The 13,243-nt window shown below is 51.3% G+C and overlaps 5 protein-coding genes across 5 annotated transcripts; 2 read left to right on the forward strand and 3 right to left on the reverse strand.

The window, feature by feature from the left end:
• Positions 1-91: 91 nt before the first annotated feature.
• RhiXN_01467 (thiamine biosynthesis protein) lies at positions 92-1,475 on the reverse strand (the record flags this gene model as incomplete). The annotated part of the gene is made up of 3 exons (XM_043321286.1): positions 92-288; positions 348-562; positions 733-1,475. 3 exons carry the CDS (start codon positions 1,473-1,475, stop codon positions 92-94), a joined length of 1,155 nt encoding a protein of 384 aa, XP_043187109.1.
• Positions 1,476-2,362: 887 nt separating this feature from the next.
• Positions 2,363-4,973, forward strand: RhiXN_01468 (C2H2 zinc finger; the record flags this gene model as incomplete). The annotated part of the gene is made up of 4 exons (XM_043321287.1): positions 2,363-2,607; positions 2,736-2,808; positions 2,865-4,668; positions 4,738-4,973. The coding sequence occupies 4 exons, from the start codon at positions 2,363-2,365 to the stop codon at positions 4,971-4,973; spliced, it is 2,358 nt and encodes a 785-aa protein (XP_043187110.1).
• Positions 4,974-7,720: 2,747 nt separating this feature from the next.
• RhiXN_01469 (HhH-GPD superfamily base excision DNA repair protein) lies at positions 7,721-9,330 on the reverse strand (the record flags this gene model as incomplete). The annotated part of the gene is made up of 6 exons (XM_043321288.1): positions 7,721-8,005; positions 8,059-8,131; positions 8,189-8,334; positions 8,387-8,500; positions 8,557-8,721; positions 8,776-9,330. 6 exons carry the CDS (start codon positions 9,328-9,330, stop codon positions 7,721-7,723), a joined length of 1,338 nt encoding a protein of 445 aa, XP_043187111.1.
• Positions 9,331-9,550: 220 nt separating this feature from the next.
• Positions 9,551-11,866, forward strand: RhiXN_01470 (uncharacterized protein; the record flags this gene model as incomplete). Its single annotated transcript, XM_043321289.1, has 6 exons — positions 9,551-9,654; positions 9,710-10,353; positions 10,463-10,626; positions 10,693-10,756; positions 10,810-10,958; positions 11,021-11,866. 6 exons carry the CDS (start codon positions 9,551-9,553, stop codon positions 11,864-11,866), a joined length of 1,971 nt encoding a protein of 656 aa, XP_043187112.1.
• Positions 11,867-12,411: 545 nt separating this feature from the next.
• RhiXN_01471 (heat shock protein HSP20 family protein) lies at positions 12,412-13,026 on the reverse strand (the record flags this gene model as incomplete). The annotated part of the gene is made up of 2 exons (XM_043321290.1): positions 12,412-12,600; positions 12,661-13,026. The coding sequence occupies 2 exons, from the start codon at positions 13,024-13,026 to the stop codon at positions 12,412-12,414; spliced, it is 555 nt and encodes a 184-aa protein (XP_043187113.1).
• Positions 13,027-13,243: the final 217 nt, after the last annotated feature.

Here is a 13,243-nt window from a genome sequence, read left to right on the forward strand (position 1 = left end):
GTCAGCCGAATCAATCAAAGGTGTATGATAAATATACATGATAAACATCAAGACAACACTAAGAGACAGGAGATTACGAGAAGAAATGGATCTACGATGATGGCGTGGGCGTCTCCTCTGCACCCGATTTTCCCTTCTTCTCAAGCACAGCCTTTAGACTTTGCACGGTCTTTTGTCTCGCTTGTAAAAGGCGTTCGGCTTTTTCAACGTCCGGGGGATTTAATACATTTTTATAGTCCGGAGGCTTGAACGAGACCGAGATGGTAGGCTGCTTCTCTTTCTCTCCCACTAGTGGGAATACAATTAAATAAGGGTGCCACGTATAAATAGGACAAGATTGACTCTACCTTCTCCGGATCTGGTCTCGACCTTGGTCAGTGCAGCGATCTCTAACCTTAATTCAGCCACTTCTGTATCCCATTCACATAGCTGAGCTACAAGGTCTGCGACTCGAGATGCGCGCTCTGCGGCCCTTTCCCGTTCGTACATGGCGGTGCATACTGCGCGTGTACAGTCCGCAATGTGCGAGAAACGTGCAGGTCCAAGGAGAGTTCCGCCGAATCTATGCCGCAGCTGGTCAGATCGAGGAAACAGGGGTAAATGAAAGTTCATTTAATTTCGAGAGGAGTAGGATGGACGAGGAGGTGAGTTCGGTATTCAGGTATACTCGATCGGGTAAACAAGCGTCCGCTTCGTCTCCTCCCGAAATCAAAGAGACTCTGTGGTACGTACCGCCGACTAACCACAACGACCACATCGCACAGACCTGTCTTTTCGATTACGTCCACCACCGCCTTTCCTCCTCGTTTTTCTCCATCGTCGTCCCATCCCTGTCGAACTTCAAATGCATCCTCGCCTTCGAGGCCTGTCATTCCGGGTTTGAGCGCAAGGAGCCGCCACCCAGCCATGTGGTGCTGAAAATCCGGATACTGCCGCCTCATGTGCGCTATGATTTTCGGGACTTGAGCGAAGGATTCGAGTGAAAAGAGGCGTGCTTGAAAGACGGAATCCTTCACTTCGATAGGCTCCGACTTGAAGACTGGTCGAATTGTGGCTTTAGAGGGTGAATTACTTTCAGAACCTTTGGATGTCTGCCTCGACTGGGACTTGGTGCTCGGTTGACTCGTGAATGGCAAGGTTGCCTGGACAAATTTGGGAGTCGCATCGGTCTTGGGAGTCGTTGTTCCCGAGTCCGAAGCAGAGCGCGGTAGAAATTCAGGTGCGAGAGCCGATAAAGTCGAGGGCCTGACAGACTCTTCAAGGTTCTTGGTCTGTGGTACAGAATTAGACCCGTCAGAGTTCGAAACGTCGTCGGTTCCTCGGGTCGGGGTTCTATCACCATGGTCATCGTTCGCCGACGATGGTGAAGTTTGAGCAGTGCCACTTTTGACATCTCCTGTTTCCTCCGCCTGGCGTGCGGATTTGGACTGTGCACAGGTCTGCTGCGCGGGAGATGTCGCACGTCGTTTGGGCATGGGTTTGGGTTGGATGGGTTACAATAATTGGATCAACAGGACCTTGCATCGCCTGCACGTGATGTAATTGTACTGGCTCCTTCGGGCGCCATGCACCACATGGTAGATACACATACAGATCGGGTTCAAACACAATCGTATTGGTCGTATGAGGAAGACGATAGGGCAGTCGGCTCATAAAGTTGGATTGGAAGAAAAGTGAAGAACATTTTAGGCGCGGTTGCAAACACAATTTGTATATCATCATAGTATTTGCCAAGGCCCACGATACTTTTGCAGCCGAGCAAGGGGACGAAAAGACGCCGCAGCGCTCAGTGTCGCGACGGATGTCAATGATGCCTGGGTTTGATGCGGGCAAAATGCACAGACCGACGGCTCGGAGAAATAAGAATACATCGGCTGAAACTAATTGAGAGGGAGAATGAAGTGTGGCACACCCACGCGCCGCTAATCACATGCAGGGTGGTGTCGATCAGGAGAGGTGTATATGCGTGGCGGACGATCGATAGCAACGAAAGAGTCGCCCGAGTGAGCAACGGGATTGATATGATTGATGAGACGGGTAAGGCAGATACAGTAGTGCAAGTATGGATCATGCAGCGGATGAGAAGAGAGGAGACGAGGAAAAACGGGGCAAATGAGACGTATGGATGTTTCGAAGCCAGTCGAGGCAGTCGAACCGACCCTCCAGAAAAAGGCGAGAAAGGCACGGAGGACAGAGAGAGTCGAGGCTCTCCGGCGATCCCGCTAGAAGGATTGCCGGACCCGGGAGAGGGGTGACCGGGGTCCTGTCACGTGAGGGAGAGAACAGGCCTCCAGAGTCAAAAGCGTGTTCGGCCAAAAGGTACCAGGCACGCCCCCATTGTGCCTCGACATTCGCATTCCCCATGATGAAAACCGAGAGTACGCCGCCGAAAGACCCGCCCACGCCGCCCTCTGCGACGACCAAGGCGGCATCGATGTCACCGACGGCCGTGACGACAGCGCTTACGGACGATGCTCCTCGTGCGAAAAAGGCCGGTGTTGGGCCCGTGCGCACGCGGGCAGCGCCCAGTAAGACGTTTGTTTGCCGCGGATTCGGCGATTGCAGTATGGTGTTCAGCCGGAGTGAACATCTCGCTCGCCATGTTCGGTCAGTCCCACTATATATATCTATTCGCTACTGCCCCTGTGCCTGCCGTGCTTGATATACATCCCATCCCCCTGTTCCCATCATATTTTCGTGCCTTTCGGCTGGCCATGTGCTCACTTGGCTTGCAGGAAACACACCGGCGAGCGCCCATTTGCTTGCCACTGTGGAAAACAGTTTTCGCGTCTCGACAACTTGCGACAGGTAAGCACTTGTACTTGTCTTTATATTTTTGTGCCATTTTTGACTTGGGTTTTTAGCATGCGCAAACAGTGCACTCGGACAAGACCGATCTCAACGAGCGGATGATGCGTGATCTGACGTCGCTCCACACTGCGTTGGCCGCAAGTTCGCATCGCAATCTGCCCCGGCTTTCTCCGTCGCAAGCAACAACGAGTCAAGGATCTCGGTCACAGCCGTCAACGCCTAATGATTCGCATCCTCCTTCGGCAGGTGTAGTCCCTAGTATGGCCTACGAAAGCTGGCGTCGTGACGATTTTTCTCAAGAATCCTTTCTTCCGGGCCAGCCCTTTCGGGCCGACCAATCCTTTCGGCCCCAACACCTTACAATCCCGTCGACCTTTCCCCCGAGCCATAGTTCCTACGCCCCTCTCTCAGACAATCGATTTCAACCCACCGCCCATGACTTTCACCCTCACCCTTCCGGACGGGACAGCATCGGCCGATTTCCATCTTCCAACTCCGCCCATGCTAATGGGTCCTTTGAGCGCTCCCATCCTGGGCGAGACGGATTCGATAGGTCTCCCCTCGATCGACTGGATCCACGCGACCGGTCCGTGGACGATGGCGGAGGGAGTAAGCCCTTTACGAGCGGAGGCAGCGCAGGGGGTGGGCTCCCTCCAATCTCGTCCCTCATCCCCCGAGAGCAGCACACACAATCCCTATTTCCCCCCAATTCCTCAAGACCAGCCACCTCAGGTAGCCTCTCCGGTTGGCGCACTCCATCCGGACCTCTCGGACGCCCTGCCACATCGGCAGGCAGCTGGCTCCCGCCCCTCGATGGACGCCCGGGGCTTACTGCAAGGCCCGCGACAGCAGCTGCACCACTCGGCTTCGGACCCTCAGCTCCATCATCACGCCCGGGCACGAGCGGTGGCATCGGGAGCATCGATAGGGGTGGGGATGTATTCGCCTTTGAGCCGCCAGCACTGGCTTCCTCAAGATACGACGATGGGGATGGGGATGATAGATCGCCCCGCGATCGAGATGGGGATGGGCTCCCTCGATCCTTTGGCCTCCCATTTGGACTCAGGCCTGGGACTGCACCCGCGGCCTCCTTCGACCGAGCTGGACGGAGCCGAGAGTGGGAGCGGGAGCGACCCTGGTTTGGACGCGACCAGTCGTCTGAGCGCAGAAGTCGACACGAGCTTCGACGAGATGAACGCGATTATGGCTCAAGGCGACATGAACACTCAGCGGATAACTGGAATACCGAACGACTGGCCTCTCGCGATGCTTCTCCATCCTCAGACCGATCACCAAATCCATCGATGGAATCCCGACGTCGAGGGTCTGGAGGGCTTTACCCCGGAGAACCCGACCGAGAGGTCGGACTTTTATCGCCCAACGGCGGAGGATACGACTCGCCGTTTTCCTACCATCCACCGGGACTCGCTCCCCGCAAACGGTCGTATGACTTTGGGCCTGGAGATGCCGCCGGACCAGACTCGAGGCCCTCATCTCGAAGACTTACCCTCATGGAACTATGCTCAGCCGAGTCCTCACCAGATGATCATGCAGCAGGGACTCCACTCGGCGTTTCGACCCATGGCAAGTCCCCCGTTGAGCGGGGACGGGAGCCCCCGCCCCTCATTCGACCTGCGACTATCGGCGGCGGGGATGGCGGCGGGCTACCAGGGATTGCCAGCTTCAGTTATCGAAACCAGCCGGACACGATATATGAGCGAACCGGGACCCTTTCCCTCGGACCAACAGCAGCAAGTACGATCGGGACAACGCTTCGTGACACCGACGGGCGAGGGGACTCGCTTCCCCCACCACCCTCTCCACCCCCAACAGCCATGGGACTCCGGGATGATGACGGTCAGTAATGGTCTCGGTCTTGGTTCAACGAGAGCCGGGAGCTCGGAAATGACACCGCCGCCGATGCAGGTGAACGAGAGCGCCAACGCAAACGATTATTCGAGCGACGGGATGCAACAGCTCCTAGAGCATGCGACGAATTCAACGACGGATACCAACGGGGAGCGGGCGTATCCGACCCCGCTGTCGGCCCATCCTCGACTGCCAGTCACTGGCGAGAACGCGAACGGCTCCGAGGTCAAGTTCGAACACCCATCTCCCCGCCTCCTACCGCTACCGGAGTGAGGGCGGGCTCGGCCTCTTGATCCATATTATCAACAATCCTAAACCGTAATCATCACTCGAACTACCACCTATTCTTTACTATGCTGTACTTTTTTTTGTTCCACAGTCGTCTTTGTGCGATTGAACTTTTTTACTACTGGTTTGAATTCTTGTGTTTGTGTATATAACGTAGCGCGTTGTTCTGATATTATTTCGCCTTACCTATCGACTCTGACTGAATCACGGCACTTATATCTTGAGTAGGACAGTAACCCGTGCATTTAAACTCGTGCTCTACTATTGGTGCACCGTCTTTGCCCCTTCATATGTGAGGACGTATTTACAGTGACGTACAAAAATCGGAACGATACAGAGAAGACCAGCGTTGCCCTTGCACAAGGATGACACGCTAGTTCAGAACGGAGGATCTATGAACCACAATGTTTAGTTGTTATTTTATTCCATTTTTTTACCAAATATGTAGTTTCTTCTGCACATCCACGCTTTTGTGACTGATCGTCGTGTCCGTTCGGTGCCTTGCGTGTATTTCGATTAATCCTAGCTTTTCTAGATATGGTATACATGCCGCTCCTTTGATCAAGGGTATCTTGGCATACGTGTCTCTGTATTGGACTCTCCAGTACGAAACCCCGCACTTCCTAGCAGGGATAGATTGGGAATCAAGGTCCGTTGGTTATGTTCGTATTGAGCATATATCCCTCTTTGAAGTTCTAGACAGTGCAATTTAAACCCCATGTGTACAACACAGTAGCACATATGTATATGGGATGCTGTTTTGTAAAGCAAACAGTCTAAAGAATGGGTACCTCATAGATCCTTAGTAGTTACAATTTCTACAAACGATCCTCCGTCTTGTCCCACGGCTTTACCAGTAGCAACAATGACGTGGCGTTGTTAACATATCCATATTCACAAAAAAGTAGAGATTTCTGATCCGAGATCAGTTGTCTGGACGTTCTACAGCCGTCGACCGGGAAGGGGTCTTCACGTCATTATGATGAAGTACGGGACGGAGGCTCTGGATCATTTGGATCGCTTTTCGTTCAATCTATATGATTCAATATTGGTGTTTGCGAAGGTGCCAGCCAATTTTTAATCAACAGGGATTTATTCGATTTAGCGGCAACACTCGTGTGTAGGGGTTGTGGCGAAATCGCCCATTAATTCAAAGATACCACCTTGGATTGCCTATTCACTGATGACGGCTAACCTAAACCTGACACTGGCCGTTATGACGACCGCACATACCTGAGGATCTTTTCCAACTTTTTGTATCGATCTACATCTCCTTTCATCAAGCAAAGTCGATCTTTGTTGGAAGTTGCGGTATTTTTCATCTTGAACTCTACGTGCGCCTCAACAAAACCTTGGAAATAACCACCGTCCTGGATGCGATTTTGGTTTGAGATGCTAAAGGCATGTGGGACCCAACATTGTATTGTATTGCGCCAATACTCCTTCAACCGGTCCGCTAGTGCTTTGGGAGATTGGTAGTACCAATCGTGATTTTACGTAATGCGATGACTGAGTACACATTTAAGGACCAAGGGATAGCACATTTCACCAGCTACATCAGCGCATATAATCAATGGTTGAATGTGTGTTTTGTCTCGGGATTCGTTCCAGATCTACCTTTGGCAAGGCACGTTACAGACGAGAGACAACGGTTAGAATCCGGGGATGTTACAAGTGCTTGGAAGGGTTTGTCCGACCTATTACTTCGTAGAAGTGAACAAGTCAATTATGAAAGATAGGCATCGTTTCCTCGATGGGTATCATGGTTTAATCGATACTAAGATATCACATGTGCTTGCTCGTGAACGGCGTTCTCGGCTGTTGCATTGGTATTCTTAGATTATTGCCCAGGGAGCTCGGAAAGAAGTTAAAACACGAGTAGTCTTGACAGTATATATGCACATTGTGTACTACTAGAGACTGACGCTAACAGTCAGCATAAACAAACCGTAAATTTCTTTCTAAAATCGGGCCAGGTTGGCACTTGAGTCTTCGGACAGCTGCTAAGCGTGGGCATCACTTGTATGAGGGCCTACCTCCAGGGAGGATCTGACGTTACTATCGTGACTGCTTGGACCCACTAGATTTACAAAAAAGAGGCTCGGCGCCGTGTGGTCCATAACTCAGCCCGAGTATTAGAACTACACGGTTGTACAACTAGATGGAATTATGATGGTATTTATATTGCGGTTGTCACGCATACATCCGAGTGGGATTCAGATCAGCAGGTCAAGGCTACGTTTTACGAGACCAACTCTTTGGGAACTGCTTATAAGTTTGTGGGGAACAAGACGGACATATGAAGAGTCATGAGTGCACCCGTTAGGGATGTGAGTGTCTTGGGGGTCGGACTCAAGGGATGAAGTGGATGCGCTTGGGATTGGGATTGGCGGATAAAAATGAGTAGTGTAGTTGGATCGACACCATAGCGGCAGCCCTAACTAGTCACGAACTGACGGTATGCTAGTTCTGCTTTATGACGGGCCATTGGTGTCGTCTCTGACTTGTTACTCTCCATAATATCTCTGCACTCTATCACCTTCTGTTGACTCTTTGCTGTTCTGTTTGTATTTTGAATTTACTGTCTGCCGGCAAGCTCTTTAAGAATGACCATGGACCTAGATTTGCATCTTACATGCGTCCCCATACACCCATTCAAGAAAAGGCATTACGATTTAAAAACAGCATATACAAGACAACAGTAAATTACTATATACAACATAATTTAAACAAATCGGCGTGTCTCGATCAATTAATCTTCAATCTTGATCTGCACGAGCGGCTCTCCTACATCCCGCCCCTCGGTCTTGGTTTCGTTACCAACCACTACTACGTTCTGCTCGTTTCTGACGCCTTGCACATCATCCTCCAGTTTGATGTCCTCCATTCTAACTAGCCCGTCCGCGTCTAGATCTGCTTTGGCCTTGAACGTGATTGGTTTTTTGCCCTTGCCCGTCGCTTTGGTGTTTGCGCTCGGACATAGTCCTTGACTTAATAGACAAGAATCACATCGGGGCCCAACGGGGAGACAAATCACCTATTGGCATAACAATCAGTTCGTTAGATGAACGAGAAATACAAAGTCCTTACTTGTCCGAACCCGACTAGTAACGGATTAATCGGTGCGTGCAAATTACGAGGCAGCCATGATTGGAGGTTTAGTCTGCATTTATTTTAGTTACAAAAGCTGTCGTAGGATGGGTGAGTGAAATAGACTGACCGTGTTTGTTCAGGCGTGTTGGTAGGAGGCTTGTGCCATCCCAACCGGTTTGAGATACGATGCACATGGATGTCTACGCCAATTCCAACGCTTCTGTATGTGTCCAGTCCATAAGTCGATGTAAAAATGGGAAATAAGACGAAAAACTTGCATGTCCCAAGCAACCTGCAATACCAAGAACGCCATTTTCGGACCTACTCCGGGTAGCGCACACAGCTCATCGACAGTCTTGGGTACGTCCGAGTCGTACTTGTCACGTAAGATATGTGCGGCCGCTCGTATATACTCAGTCTTGCGACGCCAGAATCCAACCTGTATGGTGCAAATATCAGTTATATGTAACTTGCGGTGAGCAAGGGAGGATGCACCTTTCCAATGGCATTCGAAATTATGCTCGGTTCGGCGGCGAGTATAGAATCGACAGTTAGTCCACCTGGTAAAACGTGTCGAAGGTTTTCAACAGCTGCGGCCGTAACTTCATCTTTGGTTTGAGACGAGAGCATGAGAGATACAAGGGCTCCAAATCGTTGGTCCTACGCCAAAAACACATTACATATCAATCAACTCCGTTGTTGGCCGCAACATACCTTGAGCGGGCCTACCCCCGTCATCGACTTGGCGCACCCCATCGTATCTACCGGCGCATCAATTCTAGACCTCATATCCTCGATCAGCGAGTATTGTTTCTCCCAATTTGGAGGTGCAGGATGCGGTTTTGCGAGTTCCATGACGATAGGCTTTTGCTTGGTCGCCGGTTTCTTCTTGGTCGGAGAAGTTGCGTTGGGTTCCCTCTTGACCGGAGAGACCTTGTGTTCGAGCTTGACGCCGTCCATGTCCTCGAGCTTGACTTGAACCTTGGCGGGAGTACGTTTGGGACGAGAAGACGATCCCGAGTAGGCGAACTTGTCTAGATCCAACGAGCTTGGTTTCTCTGGATCTTCTTTTATGATCTCTTCAGGCTTGAATTCGTCCTGGTCCTCGTCGTCCAGCTCGGTCAACTCGGAATCGTCATCTTCATCTTCGTCCACGGCCGACTGCACTCGTGCTCGCTTTCGAGGAGAACGTCTAAGAACCGGACTATTGGCCTCGCGCTTCAGCGGCGTACTTTTAGATTTAGAAGAAGTCGCGCGTTTGGGAGGCATCCAGGAACAAGTGAAAGCAAGAGTTCGAGTGAGGGGTGAACGAATGAAAGAAAGACGAAAAGCCAGAGTTAATATATATAGTCCCCAAGTGGAGTCGTCGTTCAGAGTTTGTTTGACGTTTCATGACGCGCGGGGATTCTGGATGATCGAGCGTCGTGGATCGTCAGGCGCCTACTTACTTGAATGTATTTGCGCCACGTCCGGACCGTCACGCGCTGAGATGGCCAGTTCAGTACCTACGGAGCTCTCTCCTGCTCAGTTGCATAGACTCAACGACTATCTCGAGGCGAAATGTCTTGAGCTTACGAAGGGCGTGCGGAAACGGTATGGTTATGCTTTGTTCCAGCTTATCACACGCTCACACTGCACTACCATAAAGATACGAGCCCGACTGTCCGTATAGCACTTTGACATCGTACTTGACGGCCTCCTCGTCTCTGGTTAACATGATACTCCTGATCCCGCCCTCGGAAGGTTTAAGAACGTCATGGCTACTAAGAGTCACAGGTGATATATTCGAAAATGTCCCCGCGTACCAACTCGATACCGTCCTCGAGACAGTAGTGGAAGACCAAGGAGAACAGGAACAAGTGCCAATATTAAGCGACAAGGGTCTAGAAAAGCTCGACCAGGTCTTTGAATTGTTCGAAGTATTGGATGCAGGATGGTGTGCGGTGATTAGGAACGAACGATGGGATGCGAAAGAGAGACATGGGATATTCGAGCCGCAGCCCTCTGGATCCAACAAACCTGATACGTCAGAGTTGGGTACCGAGGTACCCGCATCCAACTCGGTGTTTAGCACGACAGACCGGATCCGCCTTCGTAGCTTGATTATTTCCGGCAAACACGAGTTTGACGACTGGTTGGCCGAACACGGTGGAGGCGCCAATTTCGACGTTTACCAACGCTCAATTCGCCTCATGCACCATACGTTTGAAGAAATTGGAGCCGACGCTCCTTTGCCTGCTCCTGAAGGTGAACAAGACGAAGATTCAGAGGAGGATGATTATGATTATGCTAGTAAATACACAGAATAAATTAGACTTTTTTTTAAACAATAATGTGACGTCTGGTGATGAGGTGTAATGTAACGACTGGATCCGTGTGCCTGCTCACCACAACCACCGAGACACGTCCGAATTCCCGGGGATCGTTCACACAGACATGGCAATCGTTGGCGACGCGGAAGGAGAGCTTTCAAGGCTATGGTCACTCGTTTGCGAACTTAGTGAACAGCTGAATAGCAACAAGGCCGCGACTGCTTCGCTTCAAGCCCAGGCCAACGCGCTTAAAGTAATTGTTTCTCATCTTTTATTTCGAGTCAGTCAACAGAGGCTAACCTTGGATAAATGATTATAGGGACAAGCGATACACAATGGGACTGGTTTTGCGCTGCGCCGGTTTAACACTGACCTGAGCAAAGGTGAGTGTCGGGTTTGCCCTTCAGCCAGCAGATTTCCTAATCGAGCGACTTAGAGGTTTTCGAGAGCGAACTGGAGCGTATGAACGCAGCGATTGTCATCGAGAACCAGACACTCCAGCATGAAAATAAACAACTCAATACACTGCTCAAAGAGTACGAGACCACGCTCGAAACCGTCATGACCAAATTCAGAAACCAAGCTGTATGTCTCTTTTATTTCTTTTCTTATCCCTCTCTTTCATAAACGTTAAACTCTACCGATAGCATGCAGCTCAGCAACACGAACTGAACCTCACACGACACTACGAAACCATAATTCTGCAGCTCCAGGCACAAACGCAAGCCGTCGTCCTCGGCGCGTCGACGAACCATTCGCAGACGGTCTCTCGGCTCTCGAACCTCCTACGCCTCCTGATGCGCTCCTTCAACGGAGAAGACGCAACATTCGACCCATCCGTACTTCCGGACCCTCGCGCCCTATGCGATCCTGCACACCCAGACCACACCAAGGCCATCGAACAGCTCGAGAACCTGGCGCTGCACGAGACCCCCGCACCAGCAGATACCCAAGATGCGGAAGAATCCGACGCACGGTCCGATTGGGCGCTCGAGCGCGAGATTGAGATTTGTCGGCTCGAGCAAGAGAACGATACGCTCAGGCGCCTGTTGGCGATTCATACCGGCCAGCCGTTGCCCGAAGGTGTATCCGATACGCCCTCGTCGTCTTTGATTCGCCCGAGCTCGGCTGCGTCGATCGACCGTCCTGGGTCTGGGATGTCGGTGCGCGCGGTCGATGCGTGGGGCGATACGAGCACGCCGCGGTATACTCGTGGGATGTACGACCATCTTCGTCCGGGACGTGCGCCTCGCGGGTACATTGTGAGCTCTAATCCTGGAGGGGGAGAGGGCGGGGCCAGTCCAGGGGGTGGATTTGGACCAGGAATGCAACAAGGTGGAGGCCTCGGAGGAATGATGGGTCAGCCCCAGCCCCAACAGCAGCAGCAGCAACAGCAACAACAACAACAGCAACAACAACAGCAGATGGGGCAAGGACAAGGTCAGGGAAGGCCTATGATGGGTCAGTCCCAATCGTTAGTCTTCCCGTTTTAGCGTTTTGAGCTTGCCGCAACGCAGATTCACAACCACGACTGAATATGGTCATGAACTGGTAATCCTCGCTACTGGTCATCGTTTTTAAAACCCCTCGTATTTGGTGTTCTAGCCTAGATTTTCTTTCAGGAGTTAATCGCTGCCTCTTTCCATCTCGTTTGGTTATTTGTGTCTGTGTTTCGTTTATGTATTCGCTATGCTGTTCTATTGTCCTCTGTGTTTCTTGGTCTTGTGAGGTGTAAAAGGCCTGTCTTCTCTACTATAGTTCTTTTACGACACGATACGAAATCTATAAGATGAAGTATATATGTGCCCACAAACGGGTACGGGACCAAATTACGAGCGTAAAGATGACGGGATTATTTTTGATCCCATGACGCCATCAAGACAAACCGAAAAAAAAAGTAATTACGATAGCACAATTACAGACCACAAAAAGACCCAAGCGGTAGTGGGAGGGAGAAAATACATACATAAACATTTGGCTACATAAGTCACACAAAGCACAGATATCTCTTGTCTTCATTTCAATTCAGGTCTAGTCTTCAGTCAATGACGATACGGCGGGGCTTGGGCGTGTGAAGCTTGGGTAACGTCACACTCAAGATGCCGTTCTCGAGCTTGGCGACGATGCGTTTGCCGTCACGTATGCTGGGAGCGAAACGGTGCGGGAAAACTTGACGGTCGTCCCGACGCTGTGCTTCTTCTCGGTACGAGAGATACGACGACCGTGCCTGAGGAGACTAGATCAATATCCCCCCATTCTTATCTAAAACCGAAATACGAGCACTTACCATCCGCCATGGTCCTCCTAACCCTTTTGATCCTGCCACCAGTGCTCCTGGGCTCGTGCCCCCACTCAAGCCCAAGAAATTACCAAACTTCTCAGTCTTGCCCTCGATCGTCAACGAGTGTCCGTCTTCGCTAACGTGCATGGTCATGTCTTCCTTCTTGACGCCAGGAACCTCGATATGCAGCGTATAGCTCGTGTCGCCCTCGAACCAATCGAGCGAGGGAGTGCGCTCGGACGAAAAGCCGGACCAGTCGGGCTGCCAAATGTGGCCAAACGTCCCAAAGTTGTTCTCCTGCAGCCAGTGGTCGTAGTACGGTCCTAGGAACGGATGTGTTGCGTATTCGGCGAGGAAGTGTGCGAGAGACATCGTGGGTGAAGCCGGGTGATGATCGTGGTAGGTCTAGCTGTCTGGTCTGGTCTGAATTGTGAGCCCTTCTTTATCTGCGATTGTACGTATTATTACGCACAGCTCCCAAGTAAAGGTCCTGGTAGGGAGGAAAGGGGAGGCTGGAGCAAGGCTGGTGTCCACGTGGGGTGTAACCAGCACCTGGTGTATGCAGCATGGCCATGACTTCCCCCCGACC

Source organism: Rhizoctonia solani, chromosome 16 (genome assembly GCF_016906535.1).
Source record: "Rhizoctonia solani chromosome 16, complete sequence".
Lineage (NCBI taxonomy): Eukaryota > Fungi > Basidiomycota > Agaricomycetes > Cantharellales > Ceratobasidiaceae > Rhizoctonia > Rhizoctonia solani.